Source organism: Cervus elaphus, chromosome 1 (assembly GCF_910594005.1).
Source record: "Cervus elaphus chromosome 1, mCerEla1.1, whole genome shotgun sequence".
Classification (NCBI taxonomy): domain Eukaryota; kingdom Metazoa; phylum Chordata; class Mammalia; order Artiodactyla; family Cervidae; genus Cervus; species Cervus elaphus.
In genome coordinates this window covers 95,974,465-96,000,272 of record NC_057815.1, presented here as the reverse complement: position 1 = coordinate 96,000,272, position 25,808 = coordinate 95,974,465, and the positions used below count along the sequence as shown (strand labels likewise).

Here is a 25,808-nt window from a genome sequence, read left to right as displayed (position 1 = left end):
TCCCCATCAGAGTAGTAGGTATGACTCCAAAGTCCCCCGGTCAGCAGGCAAGCAGAGGCCGGGCACTGGAGGGCCGGACCCCTGATCCCAGCACGCGCTCCTGGGCCCTGCGGCTCCCGCCGTCACGTGCTGCCTCTCTTCCCCCCTCCTCAGCTGAGAACACCACCAACACCACCCAGGACGAGCCACGTGGGTGGCCCAGCTGCAACCAGCAGGAAGAGATGCTCAACCTGGGCTTCACCATCGGCTCCTTTGTGCTCAGCGCCACCACTCTGCCGCTGGGGGTCCTCATGGACCGCTTCGGCCCCCGGCCCACGCGGCTGATGGGCAGGTGAGGCGGTTGGGCTGTGGGGGAGCTGGAAGGGGCTGCGGGGGCCTGGTCGGTGGGATGGTGCTGCAGGGGGAGGGAGGCAACTGCTCCCCCTTCCCTGCTTCTCCTTAGCGCCTGCTTCGCTGCATCCTGCTCCCTCATGGCCCTGGCCTCTTGGAACACAAAAGGTGAGATGTCTGGCATCTTGTGCCCCCACAGGAAGAAAATGGGTGGGATGAAGGTGGATGGTGCCCCAGCTCCTGCCTTTAGCCTCCCCCAGCTCCCCAGAGGCCCTCATCCATCTTTCTTCCCTTCCCAGTTCTGTCTCCGCTGATATTCCTGGCATTGTCCATGAATGGTTTTGGTGGCATCTGCCTAACCTTCTCGTCACTCACGGTGAGTATGACAGGCCCTGACCTGGCCGCAGGGCACCCAGGAGTGGGGTGGGCGAGCGAGGGTGAGGGTGGAGAGGGACGCAGATCAAAGGCACGTGTGTGTGTGTGTGTGTGTGAGAGAGAGAGAGAGAGAGAAGGGTGGGTGTGAGGCTGTGTGTACAGATGAGGCTGTCAGGGTGGATGCTGGGTGTGTGTGTATGTGTGTGTGTTTCCCAAGCCCATACATCTGTCGAACTCCATCCTAGGCACTGGGGCCATGGCACAGACAGAACTGATAACGTCCCCTTTCTGGAACTTTACATTCAGGGCTTGGGGGAACAGACAACCCTAAAAACAAGTAAACTAATGCATGCTGTCCTGAGTGCTGGAAAGAATAAACCTGGGTGATGCAGAAGTAAGAGGGGGCCGCAGCTTGAGACTGCGGTGTGTGTTTGCTGCGTGGTGTATGTACGGTGCTGTCGGTGGCAGCTTAATGTGTTTATCGGTCTGTTAGACTGAACCATGCAAAGTTGCCCACGCTTGTCGGTGCTTGACTTTCAAAGAGGGCCTTTTCGCCTGGCTCTCTGAGTGTGTGTGTGTTTGTGTGTGTGTGTGTGTGTGAGTGAGCAGAAGGGTTGGAGGCTTATGGGTAGCGTGAGTGGTGCCCGGAGGGGCTGCAGACTGGGCTGCCCCCGGCTGTTTATCTTCACGGAGAGCGCCTGACTGCCAGACTGGGTCTTCTGGCTGAATTTCACCGCAACCAGCAGCTGCCTTTAATTCCAGCCCAGGACATTTCACAACTCCCTGAGGAAGCGGGTCCCCTCCTCCCCGCCGCGCTCCGCAGCCCCTCTTCCACTCCGTGCAGCTTGGCTCAGGGCCCCGAAACCCTCCCCTCCCCTCCGCTTGGGGCCTGACCTCGAACCCTGCCCTGGGGCTCAGGGCACGCCACGCGCCAGAGGACGCCACGCCCCCGCCCCGCTGTTAGTAATCTCCAGCCAATGGCAGGGCCCGATCCGGCCACGCCCCCGCCCCGCCGTTAGTAATCTCCAGCCAATGGCAGGGCCGGGATCCGACTCAGGCCTCGGGGGCTGGCCCGCCCGCCGGATCCCTGCCGGAAGTCCAGTGCAGCGTCGGCTTAGCTAGGCCGGCCCAGGCCGTGCTGGGCGGAGAAGGCGCTCGGACTCTGGCGGGAGGCGGGTGGGGGCTCACGACTGAGGAGCACCGCGGCCTCGGCCACTCGCCAGACCCTGGCGCTTTCCCTGGCGTCCTTGGCAAGCATGCCTTACACAGCCAGGCAACTGGGGAAACCCCTGCTCGAGTGGGGTCATCTCGGCCCCGCCTCTGTTTCCCAGCCGCGTGGAGGTTGATGGAGATCGTGGATGTCTCTGTGTTTATTCCCCTTCCTCTCCGGAGCTGTTTCAGATCCCTTCTGAGCCTCCGTTTTTCCCTCTGCGGAGAGGGTTTTAGCTCTGTGTGGCGTCTAAGACTCTTCCAGCTGGGGGCTCTGTCGACTGGCAGTGAGGAGTAGGGGTCGGGGTAGGGGATACCCGGCTCTACTTTCCCCTCACTCCAGGGCCTGGCTCAGGCCAGTGAACAGACCAGTTCTATCTCTTTTTTTTTTTTTTTAAACTATTATTTGCATTTATTTTTTGTGGCATTTATTCCCCGGGCCATAAGCTTTTGTTTCTTCAGTTTCTCCTGGGATATTTTTTTTCCTTCTGTGCAGCCTCCTCTTCCGCTTTAGGAACCATCTGTTCTTTTTCAGTAAGCATCTTCTCAGTGTGGCAAGGAGAGCTCCTGTATGGGTTGATCCGACCAGGAGCTCTGTAAGTCCTTTGCTACATCCTGGGGGCTTTGTTCACCTGGATGTGCTCAATGACCAGAGAATCTACACCTAAGCCCTGCAGTTCAGCATTACTCTGCATTTCTGAGCTTGTGCAGTAAAAAATCAGCACTCTTGTGGGGCCACCGACACGGATTTGGCCCCTGGACACCTACCAACTCCACCATTGTGACTAAAGAATAGTACACATTGTTTCTTTAAAGTGACATCCTTCAGATACTTGGGGGTTTTCAGATGTGCATTCCCTTAATGGCCTGAGCAGTTTCACGAGTGTTCTTAAAGTGAATTGCAGATCTGAACCTCTTGATTTGCATGATTTTGTGGAGTTTTCTGGGTCTAGGGAATAGCGCACCATTTTTAGAGGTCACCTCAGGCCACTTACCGGAAAAAGCACGACCAGTTCTCTACTGGTGGGAATTCTGGGCTTGCTTTGTGTGTCGGCTTCCTCTTCTGGACACAAGCCTGGCCCTGGCCCTATCCCCTCCCTCACTGCTATCCTCAGCTCCCGAGCCCTCCTGTTACCTGTCCTGGCTCAGTTAAAACCATGGACTGTGGCCTTTGGGGCTACTGAGAAGGTTAAAAGGCACCATCCTGGTAGTCACAGCCTTGGGGTCTGGGATAGAGCTCGTATGGCCAGAACTGGAGAGAAAGTCACTAATGAGCTCCAAGTACATTTCTTTCCCTTTCTGAGTCCCAGTGCTCAGCTATCAAAGGAGTTGCTCTAGAGTGGTATTTCTTAAATATCTAACCACGGCTTATTAAGAGGCAAGTCATGATTAAGGGACTCCGTAAATACCTAACTTGGGGAACCCTGGGGTTAAACAGAATTTCTCTTTGCAGGCACTTCTGTGTGTGTGTGTGTGTGTGTGTGTGTGTGTGTGTGTATAGGGTGGGGTGGGGGAGGGGGCTTCCCAGGTGGCTCAGTGGTAAAGAATCTGCCTGCCAATGCAGGAGACACAGGCGACGCAGGTTTGATTCCTGAGTCAGGAAGATTCCATGGAGAAGGGCGTGGTAACCCGCTTCAGTATTCTTGCTTGGAGAGTCCCAAGAACAGAGGAGCTTGGTGGGCTGCAGTCCATAGGATCGCAAACAGCTGGACACGACTGAGTGACTTAGCACACGTGCTGTGTGTGGGAGGGGGTTATAGCAGTTTCCCTCATTGACTTGGCTTAGAATTTTCCTGTTGCGACTCTGGGGCGCATGTTCCTGGAGCTCGCTTTGAGGACTGCCAGGGTTAGAAGCTTCCAAGCTTTTCCAGGCGGGGCGAGGGGAGCCCTGGGTGGGTGTCAAGGTCTCCCTGCTTACAGGCACCCACCTCCTCTCTCAGCTGCCCAACCTGTTTGGGAACCTGCGCTCCACGTTCATGGCCCTCATGATCGGCTCCTACGCCTCCTCTGCCATCACGTACCCAGGAATCAAGGTATGAGGCTGCTTGGGGAGGGGGTGGTGGTCCATGAGGTTGCTTGGTCTTCTTTCTGCCCTGACACAAGAACTGGGTGCCTGGTGGCTGGTATGTCTGGTGACACATCTCCTGCCAGGCGGACGTCAGCGCCCGCCTCCAATGGGACAAGCCCGGCGGCGCTGTGGGAAGAGCCCGGCGCTGCTGCGGATCAGCGGGTCTCTGTTCTTTCCTTTCCCGTCGTCCGAGTCCAGGCCTTCGTCCTGTCTCCCAGGCCAGTGCTTTCTTAGCTGCTCTCCCTGCCTCCAAGGTTTTCTCTCTCTGAGCGGTCATCCACATGACTTCCAGAATGATCTTAAATGGAGAACTAGCTCACCCACCTGCTCTCTTTCACCTGTGGAATCAAAAACAACCCCTTTACAAGCCTTCCAGGCCCTGGGCTCTTGGACCTCACCCCACTTTTCAGGCCACACCTCCTTTCCCCGTTCTGGAGAGGCTGGGCGATTTGGGTCCCAAGGTTGCCAAGCTAGTCCAGGTGAGGCCAGCTGTAAGACAGGTCCACCTAGAGCCAGACGGCCTGCATCCTCGCTCTGAGCAAGTCTGGGGCCTCCTTCCCGCCTCTGATAAATCACCTTCTAAGCAGGGCCAGAGCGTGCGCTTCAGAGTCTGCCCCGGGCAGCTAATTTATTACAGTAAGTCCCCTGCAAAGGAGCGAGTTCCATTCCAAGAGCACGTGTGTAAGTCCTATTTGTTTGCAAGGCCAACAAAGTTAGCCAGCCAACTAGTACAATTGGCTGTACATGAAATAGGATTGATAGTATTTGTATAGTAATGTAACAGGTGTGTAATAGGTTTATGATACTTCTCACACAAATAACACATTAAAACACAAGCACAGACAGAAAAGAAAGAAAGCCATTTTTAACCGTACAGTGCAGTAGCTTGAAAAGCACCACAGGACAGGGCAGTAGCTGGCACACGGGGACTGGCACCGAGTGGGCAGGCAAGGTGCCACGGCCGGATGGCAGCGCCGACGCGAGGACGTGAGTGTGAGTAAACCCCGGGAGCTGGTGATGGACAGGGAGGCCTGGCGTGCTGCGGTCCATGGGGTCGCAGAGGGTCGGACACGACTGAGCGCCTTCACTTTCTGCTCAGCCTCCGTCCCAGCGGAGCTGCAGTGTGCACTGCTGGGGTGCTGACAGGTGTTCAGGCAGGACCAGGCCTGGAGAGGGGGGGTCTCCCTTCCCTCCACTAAGGCAGAGCGATTTGAGGAGCCAGACCCTTGGGGTGTGGCCCTTTGAAGCTCTGTCCTGCTCCCGGGGAAGAAAGAGCCCTGAAGCTGGAGCCCAGGAGGAGTGGTTTTCCCTGGCAGCGCCGGAGCTCGGAGCAGGGACCTGGGATCAGGACAGACAGCGGTCCTCCCGGGCAGAGGGTGGCAGGCAGGACAGCTCCGCCCGCCGGCTGCCTCCCCCGCGGGGCTGACCCGTGGGCACAGAATCGGTCAGGACAGAGCCTGCTGGCCCTGAGGCTGCACAGTGCCCCGCTCCCCCCGCCGCCCCGGGTCACCGCACCTGTGAGAGCCGAGCTAAGACTTCTCCGGTGGAGGGTCTGTCTTCCCCCAGGGAGGGCGGCAGGAAGAGGCAGGAGGAACGCAGCTGGGAGCTTCCACCCTCCTCTCTTGTCCATGAAGTGAAACGACGTGTTGGTGAAAATAAGAACATATGTACAGTCAAAGGCAACACCGGTGTATCTTCTTAAGATAAAAACTGAGATTCCAAAGACCTGTCGAGCTTGTGGCCAGCCTCTTCGGCACGCTTGGAATCACCTCACGTCTCTTGGGAGGGGTGGGGGTGAAAAAGGGAGAGGGCCATGGGGCTTCTAGATCCGGTCTTAGCTTCTGGACTTGGTGTCTTCATCTGCAAATTGGGCACAAAGGGTGGGCTCGCAAAGACCTTCCTGGAGGCCTCTGGGGCCCGGGTTACACTCTGGCTGGAGGGCATGGGCCTGGGGCCTGGCAGCCTCCGCCACGGGCCTCCCCACTCCCCCCACAGCTGATCTACGACGCCGGAGTGTCCTTCATGGCCATCATGTTCGCCTGGTCAGCTCTGGCCTGCCTCATCTTTCTGAACTGTGCCGTCAACTGGCCCAGGGAAGCCTTTCCCTCCCCCGAGGAAGTCAACTACAAGTGAGTGACGTGGCGGTGGGGGGAGGGGGAGATGGGAGGGGACCCCCCCCTGCAGACCTGGAAGCCGGGGTGTGGTGATGCGATGCGCAGAAGCAGCTTGGGGTCAGGGAAACCGAGCTCTGCTTTCCCCCCTGAGCCTCGGGCCCGATCCGGCCCGGATCGGGTTCTGTGTAGCTGGGGCACGACGCCGGCAGCCAGACATGGGGAGCGTCACCCTGTGTCCAGGCTGGAGGACGGGGTCAGAGGAGCAGGGACGCTTGCCATAGCGCCGCATGCCACGGGCACCCAGAAAAGGTGCCTGCGAAGGAATGACGTCCTACCCCGTGTGGGGCAGCCTGAATGGGAGCTTACACAGCCAGCCACCCACCCACACACACACACACACACACACACACACACACCCCGCCCCGTCAGTTCACACACACACACACACCCCGCCCCTGCCAGTTCACACACACACACACACACACACACTCTGCCCCTGCCAGTTCACACACACACACACACACACACACACCCCGCCCATCAGTTCACACACACACACACACCCCGCCCCGTCAGTTCACACACACACACACACCCCGCCCCTGCCAGTTCACACACACACACACACCCCGCCCCTGCCAGTTCACACACACACACACACACACACACACACCCCGCCCATCAGTTCACACACACACACACACACCCCGCCCCGTCAGTTCACACACACACACACACCCCGCCCCGTCAGTTCACACACACACACACACCCCGCCCCGTCAGTTCACACACACACACACACCCCGCCCCTGCCAGTTCACACACACACACACACACACACCCCGCCCCTGCCAGTTCACACACACACACACACACACACACACTCTGCCCCTGCCAGTTCACACACACACACACACCACCCCTGTCAGTTCACACACACCCCGCCCCTGTCAGTTCACACACACACACACACACACAAACCCCCCACTCTGTCAGTTCACACACACACACACACACACACACACACACCCCCCACCCATCAGTTCACACACACACACACCACCCCTGTCAGTTCACACACACCCCACCCCGTCAGTTCACACACACACACACACACACACACCCTGCCCCGTCAGTTCACACACACACACACACACCCCCTGCCCCTGCCAGTTCACACACACACACACCCCGCCCATCAGTTCACACACACACACACCACCCCTGTCAGTTCACATACACACACACCCCGCCCATCAGTTCACACACACACACACCACCCCTGTCAGTTCACACACACACACACACACACACACACACACACACACACACTCTGCCCCTGCCAGTTCACACACACACACACACACCACCCCTGTCAGTGCACACACACCCTGCCCCTGTCAGTTCACACACACACGAGACACACACACCACCCGTCAGTTCACACACACCCTGCCCCTGTCAGTTCACACACACACACACACACACACCCTGCCCCTGTCAGTTCACACACACACACACACACCGCTCCTGTCAGTTCACACACACACACACACAGACACACACACACACACCGCCCTGTCAGTTCACACACACACGCACCCCGCCCCTGTCAGTTCACACACACACACACACAGACACACACACACACACCGCCCTGTCAGTTCACACACACACGCACCCCGCCCCTGTCAGTTCAAACACACACACACACACACACCGCCCTGTCAGTTCACACACACACACACACACACACCCCGCCCTGTCAGTTCACACACACACATACACCGCCCTGTCGGTTCACACACACACACACAGACACACACACACACCACCCTGTCAGTTCACACACACACACACACGCACCCCGCCCCTGTCAGTTCACACACACACACCCCGCCCTGTCAGTTCACACACACACATACACTGCCCTGTCAGTTCACATACACACACAGACACACACACACACACTGCCCTGTCAGTTCACACACACACACACACCCCCCGCCCCTGTCAGTTCACACTCACACACACACACCGCCCTGTCAGTTCACACACACACACAGACACACACACACACACACCGCCCTGTCAGTTCACACACACACACACGCACCCTGCCCCTGTCAGTTCACACACACACACACACACACCCCGCCCTGTCAGTTCACACACACACACACACACACACACACACACCCCGCCCCTGTCAGTTCACACACACACACACACACTGCCCCTGTCAGTTCACACACACACACACTCATCCCGCCCCTGTCAGTTCACACACACACACACACACACACACACACACACCCTGCCCCTGTCAGTTCACACACACACACACACCCTGCCCCTGTCAGTTCACACACACACGCACCCCGCCCCTGTCAGTTCAAACACACACACACCCCGCCCCTGTCAGTTCACACACACACACACACACACCCCGCCCTGTCAGTTCACAGACACACATACACCGCCCTGTCAGTTCACACACACACACACACACGCACCCCGCCCCTGTCAGTTCACACACACACACCCCGCCCTGTCAGTTCACACACACACATACACTGCCCTGTCAGTTCACATACACACACACACACACACAGACACACACACACACACCGCCCTGTCAGTTCACACACACACACACGCACCCTGCCCCTGTCAGTTCACACACACACACACACACACCCCGCCCCTGTCAGTTCACACAGACACACACACACCCCGCCCCTGTCAGTTCACACACACACACACACGCACCCTGCCCCGTCAGTTCACACACACACACACACCGCCCTGTCAGTTCACACACACACACACACCCCGCCCCTGTCAGTTCACACACACACACACACACACCCCGCCCCTGTCAGTTCACACACACACACACGCACCCCGCCCGTGTCAGTTCACACACACACACACACACCGCCCTTTCAGTTCACACACACACACACACACCCCGCCCCTGTCAGTTCACACACACACACACGCACCCCGCCCGTGTCAGTTCACACACACACACACACACACCGCCCTGTCAGTTCACACACACACACACGCACCCCGCCCCTGTCAGTTCACATACACACACACACGCACCCCGCCCCTGTCAGTTCACATACACACACACACACACACACACACAGGCACCCCGCCCCTGTCAGTTCACACACACACACACACACACACACACCGCCCTGTCAGTTCACACACACACACACACACCCCGCCCCTGTCAGTTCACACACACACACACTCACCCCGCCCGTGTTAGTTCACACACATACACACACACTGCCCTGTCAGTTCACACACACACACACACACTGCCCTGTCAGTTCACACACACACACACACACACACACACACGCACCCCGTCCTGTCAGTTCCCTAGGGTGCTGGGGTGATGCTCCGCACCGAAGCCCCTTGGCTCCAGTCAAGTAGCCGATCCTGGTCGAGCGGCCTCTGTGTGCCAGGCCCTGTGCCCAGCGGTCATTCTGGCTCGGGACGTGCACTCTGTTATTAGCTCCACTCCTAACAGGCGCCGGGGGACACAGTGACCCTTCCTGGAGTCGCACCATTGGAGCGGGCCGGGGGTGGGGGGCAGGACTCCAGAGCTGGGGCTCCCCTGGACTCCATGCTTTCATTGCCAAGGGCCTGAGTTCAACCACTGGTCGGAGAACCAAGGTCCCACAAGCTGCATGGTGCATCCAAAAGGAAGAAAGAGCTTCAGAGCTGGAGTTCTTTTTTTAAAATGCGTTTATTGACGTATAGTTGATTTACAATGTGTTGGTTTCAGGTGTACGGCAGAGTAACTCAGATGTACATATATTCTTTTTCTGATTCTCTTCCCTGCTAGGTGGTTATAAAATATTGGGTCTGTTTTCCTGTACTACGCAGTGGGTCTCTGCTGGCTCTCTGTTTTATGTTGATGTGGAGCAGTATGTATATGTGGATCCCAGACTCCTAATCTATCCTTCCCTCTGCCCTGGCTGTCGCCAGAATCTGGGTCCTTAGCACGGCCTCCAGGGCAACAGCCTATGTGGAAAGCGGCTTCATCCACCCTCCACTTAGCGGGTGCTGAGCCAGGCCCTGGGCTCCGAGCTGCGCAGACACAAGCCCCGCGCTGGGGAGCTCGTCAGTGCTGGGAAGAGGGGACTTGGCACCCCCTGGACAGCACCTGCCAGAGGCAGGCTGCGGAGGGTGGGCTCCGTGGGGCTGCTTCCCACGAGCTGCTGCCTGGCTCCCGGCAGGGAGAAGACCAAACTCAGAGAGCTGGCCCTGGACCACAGAGTGACGGGGGACCGCTTCTACTCCTACGTGAGCACGGTGGGCCAGCGGCTGAGCCAGAAGGCCCCCAGCCTGGAGGAGGGGGTCCTCTTCGTCGCCTCCCAGGACATGCCCGGCGGCGCAGAGAGCTCTGCGGAGAGTGAGTGTCCGTCCCGGGGCCGGCCTCGGGGGGTGGAGAGGACGGGCCTCACGGGGCGTGAGCACCCTTGCCTGGGTGGTCATGCTCCCTCCTGAGTTCTCACGCCACCCCCCTGCCGGACAGGTGGGCCCGCCTCCCATTTCTAGAACTCCAGGATGCTCGGGTTCACGGATCCTCGGTCGGATTCCTGGAACCCGGCGGCCGCTTCCGGAACGGGGCAGGTCCCTTCCAGGCCTGTGGGAGAGCGGGTTTCTTTCCGCGGGGCTCCCTGCAACCGCCAAGCCTCTTGCGTTTTTCTTTCCTCGGGGCTCCCTGCAACCGCCAAGCCTCTTGCGTCAGACGCCGCCCGGGGAGCCGGCCTCCAGGCTGAGTCCGTGAGCGCGCCGCGTTGGTGGGCGCCCCTGCCGGCCGCGGCGGGGAGCTGCGCCTGCCTCCCGCCCCGGCCGCTAGGCGCGGCGTAAGCCATGAGGTCGCGGGAAGACGGATGGGAGTCCCGAGAAGGGGGTTTGAGTCCAGCTCCCCGGTTCCAGGCCACGTGACTTGAGTGGGTCGCTTAACTCCACTCTCACCTTCCCCGTCTGTTAAACTAGCTGAGAACACCCTGATGCTGGGAGGGATTGAGGGCGGGAGGAGAAGGGGACGACAGAAGATGAGATGTTGGATGGCATCACCGACTCGATGGACATGGGTTTGAGTAAACTCCGGGAGTTGGTGATGGACAGGGAGGCCTGTGTGCTGCAGTCCATGGGGTCGCAGAGAGTCGGACACGACGGAGCGGCTGAACTGAACTGAAGTGCACCCACCTCACAGGGAAGTTAGTTGGGAGGATTGAAGGAAGGGAGAATCATGAGCTCTCTATAAACTGAGGCATGCTGTGAGGTTATGACGTGGTCCCCGCTGATGGGTACCCCCGGCAGAGCTCTTACGGGCATGAGCTGAGTCCGAGGACCTGCGGCTCCCAGCCCTGGGACCTTGGGCAGGTCATTGGCTGTTCTGAGCTGTAGTTCCCGATCTGTAGGATGTGCTGACCACTGGGTTGTAGGACAGACACCGCCTGCGGTGCGAGAGACCTGGGTTCGATCCCTGGGTCGGGAAGATCCCCTGGAGAAGGGACAGGCTACCCACTCCAGTGTTCTTGCCTGGAGAATCCCATGCACAGAGGAGCCTGGCGGGCTGCAGTCCATGGGGTCGCAGAGTTGGACACGACTGAGCGACTGATCACAGCACATTTTCGTAACATGGGATGACGCATATCAGATGTACAGCACACAGCAAGGGCTTGGTAAACAGTAGCTGGAGTGACTACCATGCCAAGCCTGGGGCACACACCCGGAGGTCACCTCAGCATGTTCTGGTGAGGGAATTCCCTGGTGGTCCAGTGGTTAGGACTCCTTGCTCTCCCTGTGGAGGTTTTGGGTTTGATCCCTGGTCGGGGAGCTGGGATCCCACAAGCCACGCAGCGAGGCCAAAAAAATAAGAGTCTCCTAGTGAGACCGTTGCAGAGTCGGGCGACTCGGAGGCTGGAGAGGCTAAAGCTGCCCCTCTCTGAGGCCGCAGCGGCAGCACGCCCACTGGGGCACCCGCTGGAGCTCAGGGACTCAGGGGCGCCCCCCGCTGTCCCCCCAGAGTCTGTGCCCCTGCGCAAGAGCCTCTGCTCCCCCATTTTCCTGTGGAGCCTCCTCACCATGGGCATGACCCAGCTGCGGGTCATCTTCTACATGGCCGCCATGAACAAGATGCTGGAGTACCTGGTGACCGGCGGCCAGGAGCATGGTGAGGTGCTGCTGAGCCCCCGGGGGGCTGCGGGTGGGGGGCACCCTGGCCGAGCTCCCCTCACCCTGGCTTCCCCTCCCTCCCCCAACAGAGACGGACGACTTGAAGCAAAGGGCCAAAGAGACAGGTGGGAGAACAGAAGCTTGGGCCCGGGCCCCCACCTGCCCTGTCGCTGGGTTACCCATCCTTGGGTCATGTGGCCTGGCTGTGTGGGCGATCTGAGAATCTGGGGGTCAGAGGGGGAGATCTTGGCGTTCCCACCTCTGCTGAGGCTGGGCTGCCAGCTCCCGCCTGCCAGCCCCTGAGCCCGCTCCCCTCCCGCCCCCAGTGGAGTTCTACTCCTCTGTCTTTGGGGCCATGCAGCTGCTATGCCTTCTCACGTGCCCTCTCATCGGCTACGTCATGGACTGGCGGATCAAGGATTGCGTGGATGCCCCCACTCCCAGGTGACCCGCCCCGGGGTGGGGACAGCCCTATGCTTTCACATCAAGTGTCTTATTTCAATCTCCCCAGGGCCCTGGGAGAGGGGGGGCCCGTGTGCATTTTACAGATGAGAAACTGAGACCCAGAGGGCATGTGGCTGCCTTGATAATGAGCTTAGCTGGCAGTAAACGCCACCTGTACACCGCGCACCTGCATTGCCCTATTTAATCTTGCACCGGTTCCCTGAGCTAGGTACACACATTATTATGCTCGCTTCCCAGAGAAGCTGAGACACAGAAAGGTTCAGGAACTTACTCAAGATCACACAGCTTTTAGTAGGAGGTTCCAGAACCTTTGTTATGATGAGCACACTCTAGAGTTAGGTTAGGAAGAGATAAATCCGGTGTGTTAGATATCTACTGCTGTGTAACAAAGTACCCTCAAACTTTGCATCTTTAAACAACATTTATTATCTCATCGTTTCTGAGAGTCAAGAATCTGGGACTGGCTTAGCGGGGTGGTTTTGGCTCAGAGTCTTTCTGAGTCTGTTCAGACTGGTATAACAAAATAGCAGACAAGATAGCTTAGGATCGGTGGAAATTTATTTCTTATAGTTCTGGAGGCTGGAAGTCCGAGATCGGGGTGCCAGCACTGGTGGGTGAGGGCCTTCTTCAAGGTGGCATATTTCTCACTATCGTCCCATAGAATTTGTGGCTCAGACAGTAAAGGGTCCAGCTGCAAAGCCGGAGACCTGGGTTCGATCCCTGGTGGGGAGGATCCCCTGGAGGAGGGCATGGCAGCCCACTCCAGTATTCTTGCCTGGAGAATCTCATGGACAGCGGAGCCGGGCAGACTACAGTCCAAGGGGTCGCAGAGTCAGACAGGGTTGAGCAGGCACGCATGCACACCAGATGGTGCTGGAGGAGCCATGCTTTGAGAAGCACGTGGCTGGAAGGGAGACTTTCTTCCTTTCCTGGTGCCCTGAAATGGGAGGGAGGGCCCCTGAGGAGGTCAGGGCGGCGGCCAGTGACGGCCTGTCCTCTGCAGGGACGGGGCGGCCACCAAGTCCGTCCGACCACGCTACCGCGAGATCCAGAAGCTCACCAACGCCATCAATGCCTTCACCTTGACCAACCTGCTGCTCATGGGTTTTGGCATCAGCTGCCTCATCAACAACCTACACCTCCAGGTACAACTTCCAGGCGCACCCTGCCTCTCGGTGCTCCCGACGGCTGAAGGCACGGTTCCCCCGGAGCCTGCCTCCAGCGGCCGGGTTCCCACCCTCTGGGTCTGTTTGCCGGGTTCTCCAGGAGGTGTTTCCGGGAGGTCGGCTGGGCGAGGAGACCGGCCGTTGGCTCTGTCGCCCTCCTCGCCCTCCCGCCCCCGCCCCCTCTTCACCTCTGCCCTGTCTCCTTTGCAGTTTCTGACCTTCGTCCTGCACACCATGGTGCGTGGCTTCTACCACTCGGCCTGCGGGGGCCTCTACGCCGCGGTGTGAGTCAGCAGGGCGGCGGTCTTCCCGAGGACTCCCCTTAGCGCACCCTTCCCCAGCCTCCCTCCCTGGAACGCTGGCATCTGTGGCGCTTGTGGTGAAGACCCTGCCTGCCAGTGCTGGAGATGTCAGAGATGTGGGTTCGATCCCTGGGTGGGGAAGATCCTCCAGAGGCGGGCATGGCAGCCCCTTCGGTATTCTTGGGCTTCCCTGGTTTCTCAGATGGTAAAGAAACCAGCTGCAATGTGGGAGATCTGTGTTTGATCCCTGGGTGGGGAAGATCCCCTGGAGGAGGTCATGGCAACCCCCTCCCGTATTCTTGGGCTTCCCTGGTTTCTCAGATGGTAAAGAATCCACCGGAAATGTGGGACACAGGGGTTCGATCCCTGGGTTGAGAAGATGCCCTGGAGGAGGGCACGGCAACCCATTCCAGTATTCTTGCCTAGAGAATCCCATGGATGTAGGAGCCTGGTGGGCTACAGTCCACAGGGTCACAGAGTCGGACACTACTGAGCGACGTAGCAGCAGCAGCTGCAGGGGGTGAGGATCTGGAGGTGGTCCAGCTCACTGCTCTCTCCCAGCTCCCTAGTGACGGGGCGCTCCCTGCACCCTCTTGGGACGCGGACTCTGCCGTCAGACCATCCTCCCTTAGGGGCAGCTGACATCTCTGGTTTGGCCCTGCGTCTCCCTCCACAATGCCCGCTCCCCTTCGTGGAGCGGCCCCTCTGCCCGCGTCAGCCCTGCTGGAATCTCCAGACCGCAGTCTCTTTGCCTCATAACATCCCTGCTTCATGTGGGACAGCCCCCTCCCTGGCGCCCCGTTCCCCTTCCCCTGCAGCTTCTGGTTTCCACACCGAGTGTCTCTGCTCTACGTGTGATGGCAAAAGAAGGGCGGTAACACTGTAACGGCTGTGGGCGCTTACTCCACGGCGGGCGCAGGTGAGATGCTGTTCAGTTCAGCCCAGTCGCTCAGTCGTGTCCGACTCTTTGTGACCCCATGAATCGTAGCACGCCAGGCCTCCCTGTCCATCACCAACTCCCGGAGTTTACTCAAACTCATGTCCATCGAGTCGGTGATGCCATCCAGCCATCTCATCCTCTGTCGTCCCCTTTTCCTCCTGCCCCCAATCCCTCCAAGCATCAGGGTCTTTTCCAATCAGCCAACTCTTCGCATGAGGTGGCCAAAGTATTGGAGTTCCAGCCTCAGCATCAGTCCTTCCAATGAACACCCAGGACTGATCTCCTTTAGGATGGAGTGGTTGGATCTCCTTGCAGTCCAAGGGACTCTCAAGAGCTTCTCCAACACCACAGTTCAAAAGCATCAATTCTTCGGCGCTCAGCTTTCTTCACAGTCCAGCTCTCACATCCATACATGACCACTGGAAAAACCATAACCTTGACCAGACAGACCTTTGTTGGCAAAGTAATGTCTCTACTTTTTAATATGCTATCCAGGTTGGTCATAACTTTCCTTCCAAGGAGTAAGCGTCTTTTAATTTCATGGCTGCAGTCACCATCTGCAGTGATTTTGGAGCCCAGAAAAATAAAGTCAGCCACTGTTTCCACTGTTTCCCCATCTATTTGCCATGAAGTGATGGGACCAGATGCCATGATCTTAGTTTTCTGAACGCTGATCTTTAAGCAAACTTTTTCACTCTCCTCTTTCACTTTCATCAAGAGGCTCTTTAGTTCTTCTTCACTTTCTGCCATAAGGGTGGTTCATCTGCATATCTGAGGTTATTGATATTTCTCCCAGCAATCTTGATTCCAGCTTGTGCTTCCTCCAGCCCAGCATTTCTCATGATGTGCTCTGCATATAAGTTAAATAAGCGGGGTGACAATATACAGCCTTTTCCTATGATGTACTCCTTTTCCTATTTGGAACCAGTCTGTTGTTCCATGCCCAGTTCTAACTGTTGCTTCCTGACCTGCATACAGGTTTCTCAAGAGGCAGGTCAGGTGGTCTGGTATTCCCATCTCTTTCAGAGTTTCCCACAGTTTATTGTGATCCACACGGTGAGACGTTGACCCCCTCCCCTATCCGGACCCCCGGGGGGAGGCTGCACCTGGGCTGGGGGTCACCCTGGATTCCAGATGCTCATTGCTCACAGCCTGGGTCACGCGCCACACTCCACAGATGCCACGCGCGTCCCTACTCAACATCTCTGGCGATGCCACGCCCGTCCTGAATGGCTGCTGCCTCCCAGCAGTCTCCCCGAGTCTGCCCTTGCCTCCTCTGGGATTTCTAACACAGGAGCTGGAGACACCCGTTAGGACACACGTCTCTTCCCGTCTCTCCACGGCTGCCTCTCTCGTCTCACGTAGAGTGAAAGCCAAAGGCTCTGTTACGGCTCCAAATGTCATGCCGGGGGACGTCCCTGGTGGTCCAGTGGTTAAGAATCTGCCTTGCGGTGCAGGGGATGCGTATTTGATCCCAGGGCAAGGAAGTAAGATCCCATAAGCTGTGGAGCAGCTCAGCCCAGCTGTCACGGACTGGAGAGTCCGTGTGCCGCAGTGAAACACACAGCAGAGAGCCCTCGTACCGTGATGGAGACCCGCTGTAGCCAAACATAAATACATGAACACAAAGAGGCCCTGCAGGGTCTGGCCCCCGGGGGCCTCTCCCTTCCCTTCCCCACCGCGCTCACCCCCGTCTCCCACTGCAGCTGCCGCATGCTGCGGAAACCTCACATGCTCCCCACCCAGCGCCCCTCTTCCTGGCTCATTCTCCCCCCAGACGTCCACAAGCTGTCACACGCTGCTTGGGGCTTTACCCAGAGGGACTCTTCTGAGCCCTCCCCACCTCCCTAGAAACCCCCCTGCTCTGCTTAGCTTCGTTCCTCAGCGCTATCAGCTTCTAACAATCTGTGCTTTCTTGGGTTTTGTCCGCACCCAGTGGCACGCGCGATCTTAATTCCCTGACCAGGGATCTAACCTGTGTCCCCCTGAAGTGGAAGCTCGGAGCCCTAACCGCTGGACCACCAGGGAAGTCCCAACGATGTGTTTATTTTGCTTGTGGTGTGATTACTACCCAGCCCCCCAGAATGCCACCTCCAGCTGTGGTTTTTTGCTCTCTCTCCACGCACCTACAACAGTGCCTGGCACATGGTAGGAGCTCAATAAATAATGTGTCAAAAGCAAATCAGCCCCGTGAGGTTAGCACTCTCCCTGTTTTTAGGGAAGTGAAGTTCAGAGAGGCTGAGTTACTTGCTGCTATCACACAGCTGGTGGTGGTGGTGGTTTAGTTGCTAAGTCAATGTCTCACTCTTGTGACCACATGGACTGTAGCCCGCCAGCCTCCTCTGTCCATGGGATTTCCCAGGCAAGAATACTGGAGTGGGTTGCCATTTCCTTCTCCAGGGGATCTTCCCGACCCAGGGATCGAAGCCAGGTCTCCTGCACTGCAGGCAGAGTCTTTACCAACTGAGCTAGGAGGGAAGCGCATCACACAGCTAGTAGGTGCCAGAAACCGGCCCTGGAGCCTTCAAGTCATAGCATATACCCCTGAGGCCGGGGCATATGCGGAGAGCCTGAGATTTTTTAAATGTTTGTGCCATGACACTTGGGACGTTTGCTCCCCAGCCAGGGATGGATCCCTCACCTCCAGCACTGGGAGCGCGATCTTCAGCACTGGACCGTCAGGCTCACTCTGAGCCTGAATTCTTAACCTCTGCCTCGCCTGGTGGACAGAGCGTGCCGTCTGGGGGGAGGGCGCCGGGCTGGAGAGGCACACGCCTCACGCGGGGCCCTGCCCGTCCGCAGGTACCCCTCCAAGCACTTCGGGACGCTGACGGGCCTGCAGTCGCTCCTCAGCGCCGTGTTTGCCCTGCTGCAGCAGCTGCTCTTCATGGCCATGGTGGGGCCCCTGAAAGGAGAGCCCTTCTGGGTGAGCCGCAGTGGGGCGTGGGGGCCACGGGACCCCCCCTGCCTGGGTGCAGCTGAGGAGCTGGGGGCGGGGGGCTCTCGCTTGCGGTGGAATCGTTCATTCTCATCTCAGCAGGAGGCACCTGGGAGGTCTCTCCTCTGGGGGTTCCCAACTGGTGGTGGGGCAGACCTCCTTATAGATGCCCCAGCCTGGGCCCAGGACGCTGTAATCTCCCTGGTGACCTGGGGATTGGCCCAGTCCTCATCCAAGGCAGGGACCTTCTCTCCTAGAAAGGGGCTCCTCCAAACCCTCCGAGCTCAAACACCCCTTGTACTGGGGCACCAGTCTTTGATCTTGTTGGAAAGGCTTTTCCTCGCATTGAACCGACCTCACCTCCCTAAAGCTGACATCTGCCCCAGAGGTCCATGCACTCCCCTAAACCCTCTCACCAGACCACAATAGCCGCTGTGTCCCGAGCGCTCACCAGGCACCGGTTAGCACATCAGGGCAGGGCAGGCGCTCAGCCGGGTCTGGCTCTCCGCGGCCCCACGGACTGCAGCACGCCAGGCCTCCCTGTCCATCCCCATCTCCGGGAGCTTACTCAAAGTCATGTCCATCGAGTTGGTGATGCCGTCCAGCCATCTCACCCTCTGTCGTCCCCTTCTCCTCCCGCCTTACCTCTTTCCCAGCATCAGGGTCTTTTCCGGTGAGTCAGTTCTTCGCATCAGGTGGTCAGAGCACTGGAGCTTCAGCATCAGTCCTTAGTGTATTTATACTGATCACGGCCACCACGGCCCAGAGGAGGAGAAGTGGAGACCCGAGGTGACTGGCCTGTGAGCCACCCCGTGAGGAACCGGGCGGGCTGTGCGCGGGGTCTGAGCAGGGCCTCCTGGGCCTGCTGCCGCTGCTGCACACGGCACCCGTGATCGCCCACCAGCATCCCCCCACAGGACCCCACCGCCCACGTCCTCAGAGGCCCAGGCTCCCAGCCGACACCAGGTCATTTGGGCCCTGGCATCAGGTGGGGTTCAGACCCGGCTCTGGAGCTTTACAGGCGTCCTGTGAGACGCTGGCAGAGAGCGGCTGCCCACAGCCAGGGCTCGCTCTGTGTATCTTCCAGCCCAGAACCAGTCCCTCCTAAAGGAGATCAGCCCTGGGTGTTCACTGGAAGGACTGATGCTGAAGCTAAAGCTCCAATACTTTGGCCACCTGATGCAAAGACCTGACTCATTGGAAAAGACCCTGATGCTGGGGTAGATTGAATGTGGGAGGAGAAGGGGACGACAGAAGCTGGATGGCATCACCGACTCAATGGACATGGGTTTGGGTAAACTCCGGGAGCTGGTGATGGACAGGGAGGCCTGGCATGCTGCGGTCCATGGGGTCGCAGAGAGTCAGACACGACTGAGTGACTGAACCGAACTGCAATGAACAAGACCCGGGGTGCAGACGGCGGCCTTCTCCTCCCTGAGGGAGGCTGAGCGGCCCCTGAGGGTGATGAGGGTGGACAGCTTGACTCTTTTTTTCTCTTTCTCTCTCTTCACTCTGCAGGTGAATCTGGGCCTCCTGCTCTTCTCACTCCTGGGGTTCCTGCTACCATCCTACCTCTTCTACTACCGTGCCCAGCTCCAGAGGGCAGATGTCGCCCGCTGCGGGGGGGGCCCTGAAGGCGCCCAGCGGCCCCAAGGCAGCGGCCTAGCCCCCCGCGTCCCGGAGCCTGGACCGCAGGCGGCCGTAGCCGGGTCAGAGGGACTGTGACTCTCCCTGTGACCTCCGCACAGCGCCAGGGACCGTGGATTTATAAATAACGGCAGAAGTTCTATTTTTGTGGGGACAGGTGAAAAGGAAAAAGAAAGAAATCCCTGAAGCCACGCTCCATTGACCGAAGACACCCCCGTGCCAGGACCTAACCTTCCCAAGCCTGGGGTTGGAGGGCCTGGGGTTCGGCCCTGGGCTTCCTCTGGGCCTCGCCAAGGGGCCTGCCCGCTGCTGCCCCCTGGGGGCCTGTGGGGTCAGCGAACAGGTGACCCCTCAGCTACGCAGGGCCCAGGGTATGTGCGATCGCGTGTGGAACTCCCTTCTCCTCCGAGGAAAGGGGCCAGAGGTGTGCCGGCCGCGTCCTGAGGCTGCTGCGTGGGAGGGAAACCTCTCCTGGGGGCTGAAGGGCGGGTTCTATCCCTGGCGCTGCTGCCTGCAGATCTCAGAGGAAATAAAAAGGGAAGTGAGAGACTGGCTGTGGTGTGCATGCCTGTGTCTGTGGGGGGTGGGGGGGCGGTGTCTTCCCACACCTCCATCCCCCTTCCTCACCCGGGCTCAGCTGGGCAGTAACTAGGACACTTAAGGTGCCAGCCTGTCCACCCTCAGCTGCCTGTTTCAGCTCCTGTTCTCAGCCGTGCCCTGGAGCAGGAGGGAGGTTGGCCTTTCTGCCTACCCATGATCAAGGCAGGAGACTTTGGGAACAATGCTAAGGCGCACCTCTCAATCTTTCTTGTCGGGCGTCTCTGGCGGTCTGTTGAAAGTAACATTTTTTTTTGGGGGGGGGTTGTCGTGTTTAACTTAAAACTTCATGCAAATTTCGAGCTTCATCTTGTGCTATATTTATATTTACTTTCAGGAATAAAGGGAGACTTTAAAAGTTACCTGCATCAAGGGCAGACACCGTCTTTGAGGGCAAGGGGCCTTCCAGGAAGTTATACTTCATTTACCCCACTCCTGCCTCTCTTTCTGTCCTGGGACATAAACCTGAAACTCACAGAAGGGAGGGACGCGGCAGGGAGGGGCCCAGCTACACAGGTACCTCACTGCGTCCTCACCGTAGAGGTCGGTGTCTCCAGGTCGCTTTGTAGAGAGAGGAAGGCTCAGACAGGTTAAGGCACAAGGACACAGAGCTGGTACGGTGGGGCTGGGCGTTGTGGCCGCTGAGTGAGAAGCTCAGGTCTGTCGAGCCAATCAGCGGCAGAAAGGAGGATCTGCGATTGTCAGCCCAGCTCTCTGCTGCCCTCTCAGGGTGGAAAGGAACCACAACGGCCTTATGCACCACCCTACTCCCCCAAAACCTAGGAGAACCCCGAAATAATGGCCCTGCAGGACAGCATTACAGACAGGCCCTCCCTTTGTCTGCAATTCTCTCTAGAAGCTGATTCAGTAGGCTGACCCCCCCGTTTGATGGATGTCCAGCGAGGTCTGGAGACGTGGCTAAGCCACACGGCGCATCCAGGGCTGCTCGCAGCCCAGGCTCCTGGCTTCCCACGTGTCCTTTTCGCAAAGTAGGAAACCAGATTTGGACCGCATCCGCCAACGGGTTGGACGGGCTCCCAGCGGCCTTGCCCGGGTCTCGCTCCTCTCTGTGCCAGGGGACCTCGACTTTCCGTCCGGTCCGGTGGAAGCGGATCATAGAAGATGAAGGGGAGAGGGACGGCCCGGCTGTGCGCCCCCGACTGCTCTGCAGGCGGCGCTGCGTGGCTGCGGCTGGGACGGGGTGGGAGACTGGGAACGGGGGGACCCCACGCCCTCCCTCGACAGCCCCTGCCGGCTCTCCTGGGTCGCATCTCCAGATTCCTCCCCTGAGATAGCCCCGTGACCCCCGACCGCGGCGCCACCGACCCTCGAGGCTGAAGGAGGGGGTCTCCACCGCGCCCCCGCCCCTGCCCAGAGGGCGTGGGACCGAGTGGGGGACGCAGGCGGGGATCTCGGCCTCCTTGGGGCGGCGTGTCTTCTCGCCCCGCGTCCCCGGGGCGGGGGCGCTTGGGGAGGGGGCTAGCGGGGGCGGCCGCGAGCTGGAGCCTGTTTGTCGCGGCGCCGCCGAGTGGAACAGATGGCTGGGAGGGGGGGGGGAGGGTACGTGGCGGGGAGGAGGAGGCTGCGGGGGCCGGGGGCTGAGGAACGCGGGATTTCGACGCCCCGAGTCTCCCGGGAGAAGCGCCCCTCCCCACCTCTTCCCAGAAAGAGGGGGCGGGCAAGCGCCTGCCCTTTCTCCCCCCACCCCGAAACCGCCCCCCCCCACAGGCCCCGCCGTCCCCCCGGGGGCCCCCAGGACCCCCCAGAGCGGGCGGCGTCCAGGCCGCCGGGACGCAAGGGTTAATGGGGGTCCCCACTCCCGCTCCGAGGGGCTAGGGGGAGGCGTGAGCGGGGCGAGACTTCTGGGGGAAAACGTGCTAATTGGAACCTCACGCAGATAAGCTGGGGTGGGGGTTGGGCAGGGCATAGAGAGGGGGCCGGGGCCGAGGGACCCGAGGGGTGGGCTGGGGGCTCCGGCCAAGGCAGCGACGGGGACCGCCGCGGAGGTCCGCGGGTCTCTGCGGAGGAGGCCGGCCCCCGACCCTGTGTCCCAGAAGGACGCGGCTCTCTCAACCTCCGGTCGGGGTCTCAGAGGCCCCACGAAGGGGGCCGGCAGCGTGCAAGTGACTGTCCCCGCCAGTGGCGGCTCACCTCGGGCGGGCGCGACTCTCACCGCGGCCGCGCCGGGTCTGCCTCCTGCATCCTTCTCCGCCCCCATCAGCCGCATCACCCTGTCCACGCACGAGTCCTGCCCGTGGCTTCCGCCAGGATCTAACTTCTCTCCCTTGGCTTTCTCCTGTCTGCCCCTCTGGGGCCCACACCACCGCCGAGGAGCTGTTTCTCCGCCTTCAGAGAGCTTCCTAACTCACCCTCACGTGTTAAAATGTAGATTCCAGGGCTCAGGCAGAAACTGGTCCAGTGGGTCTGAGGGGCTCGGGAACCTGCGTCCTAACTGTTTGCCACCGAATCAGATGGGAAAGACCTTTGCTTTCAGAAACACTGGGCAGGGGCTGGGAAGACTGGACAAGCCTTCCTCAAGGGCCGCTCCCAGCCCCTCTCCACGGTCCTGCCCTCCCGGCTCGGTGTGGCCACCGCGGCTTCCAGGGGCCGAGGAGGTGCCAGAACGGACGGAAGGAGGCAGAGAGGGAGGAGGCAGGAGTAACCAGTGAGTCTGCGCCTGCTGCGCCCCTCTGAGCTGGGCCTTCCCTAGCCTTTCTCCCTCTGAGCGGGCTTCCCGGCCCTCTGCTGCAGCGGGGAGCCGTCGTCAATCAGGCCGCCAGCCTTGCTTCACTATCTCCCTTCCCTTCCCCACCTCATCTGAAGTTTCTAGGAAGGCCAAAGACTCCTGGGGTGGGTCATTTGGGTCTTAGGAGGGAACGGGTGAGCCCGCGTCCCCACCTCCCCAAGAAAGAGGCAAAGGCACCTCTGGGATCAAAAGAAAACCGGAGGAGGGGGGCAGGGCTCAGGGAAAGATAACAGCAAAAGATGGGTCACCTTCCAAGGGCCCAGCACTTACTCCCCACGACAACTCCCTAAGGCAGGAGCTGTTGCCCCCAGGTTGTAAATGCAAAACCAAACAAGGGATGCTCAGAGAAGTTAAGTGACTTACTCAAGGTCACATCGCAAGTGGGAAAATAACTCGGTCATTCACACCTCCCTCTGCGTCTTCCAGAGCCTTTCTCAGGAGGCTGCTGGGAGCTGCCCCAGGCCTGCCCTGCCGGCCCCACCCCCGGGGGTCGTGGGGACGGGAGAGGGGACCGTGCAGAGATGAAAGGGGAACATCTGATAAGTCTGGCTGGAAGCATTAAAAATTCATCTTGAAACCTGACCCCGGCTGGACCTTGGGCCTGCCACCTGGACTGTCCCGGGCCTGGCGGCCTCCCAGAGCCTGGTGGGCAAATGTCACCTCCGCAGGGTCCTGGGAGCCCCCTCCCACCCTCACCCTGCAAGTCTTCGCCTTTCCTAGGAGAGGGGTTCTCTCGTGGATTTGGGAGCTAACATCGGGAGTCAGCAGCTCAAAAACCAGGGCTGACAATCCTCCCCCCACTCTGAGTGTAAGAACCTTAGAGGTTTAAGGGCTTATAGACCTTGTCATCTGGCATCCTTCTCTGCCTCTCCCCAGGCGGAGAGATGCTCATGCTCAGGTTAGGATCCCCACGCCTGACTGTGATACCCACGGTGGCCGGCAAGGGGCAGCCACCTCCCGGGAGCCGGCCCTAGCCTGAGCTGCTCCCAGCAGCTTTGAAGGAACAGAACCCCACGGTTAAGGTCAGCAAGATGGAGCTTTGGCCTTTGGGAGGGGCTCTGGACTCTGTTTTCTGAAGCAGGGGGCGAGGGTCCCACGTCTGGGGGAGACTGAGGAACTTTAGGAGAGGTGCAAAGTGGGTTTGTGGGGTTCACGTTCATGGTAACGGAAGGCCCACATGGTGCAGTCTTTCCAGCTGGAGTGAAGGTGTGGGGGGGAGGCCAGGAGAGAAAAAGATAGAAAGGCAGCGGGGCCCGGACGCTGCAGGGCCTCCGAGGCTTTGCTGAGACGTTTTATCTTTAACTTGCCAGGGAACGGGGAGCCCGCGGTGCGTGCCTGAGTAACAGAATGACATAATGCGAGTTCTGGTCTGACGGATCTGGGCAACATGGGCCAGCGGAGTGGGAGGCAGTGAGAGCGAATGCAGGAAAACGGGAGAGGAGGTTACTGCTATTTCCTTCCACGTTCTAGGCATGAGGTAATGAGGAGATGCAGCCCGGGAGGGGATGGGAAGGAAGGGCTGGGCGGGCCCTAGGTGGGGGCCGGGTGGGTGAGCCCAGGGGAGATTCAAGGAAGAAACTCACTGCCACTGGTGTCCGGCAGCCAGAGACCAGAGAACGCAGGGAACACAGGCTGGGGGCGGGCCCGCGGGGAGGGGGCTCCAGGAGGTTCCTCTCCGGCTGGGCAGTCTTGCACAAACCCCCTCCCCTCTCTGTCCCTGGGTGTTGGACTGGATGGCGTGCAAGGCCCTCCTGTCTCAGGGTGTGAGGCTCAGGCTTATCCGTCTGGGTTGTCTGGGGTCTGGGCGTGTGAGATCTCGGGGCGGTCTCTGTGCGGGGCGTCAGGGGAGCAGCTGTGCACGCTTGTCGGTGTTTGGGGTGCATCTGCCTGTTTGTGGGGCCCGTGGGTGTTGGCGTCCCTGTATGTGCTCTCTCTTGCTCCGCTTTGGTGAGAGTGTGTGTGAGGGAGCGTGTGAGCGTGGGTGTGCACGTGATGGGCGTCCGTGGGTCTGTCTGGGCGGGTGGGGGCGGAGGTGGGGGAAAGTGGCCTTGCTGTCGGCTTCCTCCTGAGGCTCACACACCCCCCTCGCTTTCACCGTTCTGAAATAGCATCTGGACCAAAGGCCCATGAATATTTCACGACGATAGTTCTGTGACCTGGACCGCCTGCTTCTGATTTACCAGCATCCTTCCCCCACCCCCTCCCTGCCCAGGCTCCGGCAGTCCCTCCTCCTTCAGAGCTCTTGAGGGCTGGCCCCCTAAGCCCACTCATCAGCCTCCTCAAAGGCAGGGTGACACGCGCCCCCGTGAGACCCCAGACTCAGCACTATCCACTGCACCCCAACCTCACACCTTTATCCAAAGTCCACTTGCTTCAGGCCTTAGATGTTAACTCTTTCCAGTCTCATCCTCCTCTCTCCACCATCCTTCTGACACCCCTGGCCAAGGCCACAGACCCTCAGCATCCTTGAGCCCTGGCACCGTGATGTCCTCTTTCCATCCCCAGCTCCCCAGTTACATTCTTAACCCTAAATTTGAACCATCCAAGTTGCTTCTGGCAGACGAGACTCACCCAAGTCCTTCTCAGCCAAGGCTCTCCCCTTTCCCTAGCCTCTCCTCCACACACTGGAAAGATGAAGCTTCTCATCATACCTCAAGCGAGCAAGGCACCCCAGCTTGGGATTCTCATCCCC

General features: G+C 59.3%; 1 protein-coding gene across 5 annotated transcripts in view; it reads left to right on the top strand.

Annotated features, from left to right (window-relative positions):
• SLC43A1 (solute carrier family 43 member 1) overlaps nt 1-20,325 on the top strand; it is a 34,152-nt gene extending 13,827 nt beyond the window's left edge. For 2 of the 5 annotated variants that reach the window (XM_043913827.1, XM_043913840.1), the window contains 13 exons: nt 154-331; nt 443-498; nt 630-706; nt 3,855-3,947; nt 5,978-6,111; nt 10,365-10,540; nt 12,167-12,313; nt 12,405-12,440; nt 12,642-12,759; nt 13,784-13,925; nt 14,157-14,230; nt 17,991-18,114; nt 19,645-20,325. In XM_043913827.1, coding sequence (XP_043769762.1) covers nt 154-331; nt 443-498; nt 630-706; nt 3,855-3,947; nt 5,978-6,111; nt 10,365-10,540; nt 12,167-12,313; nt 12,405-12,440; nt 12,642-12,759; nt 13,784-13,925; nt 14,157-14,230; nt 17,991-18,114; nt 19,645-19,851 — 1,562 coding nt within the window. In that variant the 3' untranslated portion in view covers nt 19,852-20,325. The remainder of the gene's footprint in view (nt 1-153; nt 332-442; nt 499-629; nt 707-3,854; nt 3,948-5,977; nt 6,112-10,364; nt 10,541-12,166; nt 12,314-12,404; nt 12,441-12,641; nt 12,760-13,783; nt 13,926-14,156; nt 14,231-17,990; nt 18,115-19,644) is intronic. The other 3 variants (XM_043913831.1, XM_043913844.1, XM_043913837.1) reach the window with 3 other exon arrangements.
• Nucleotides 20,326-25,808: the final 5,483 nt, after the last annotated feature.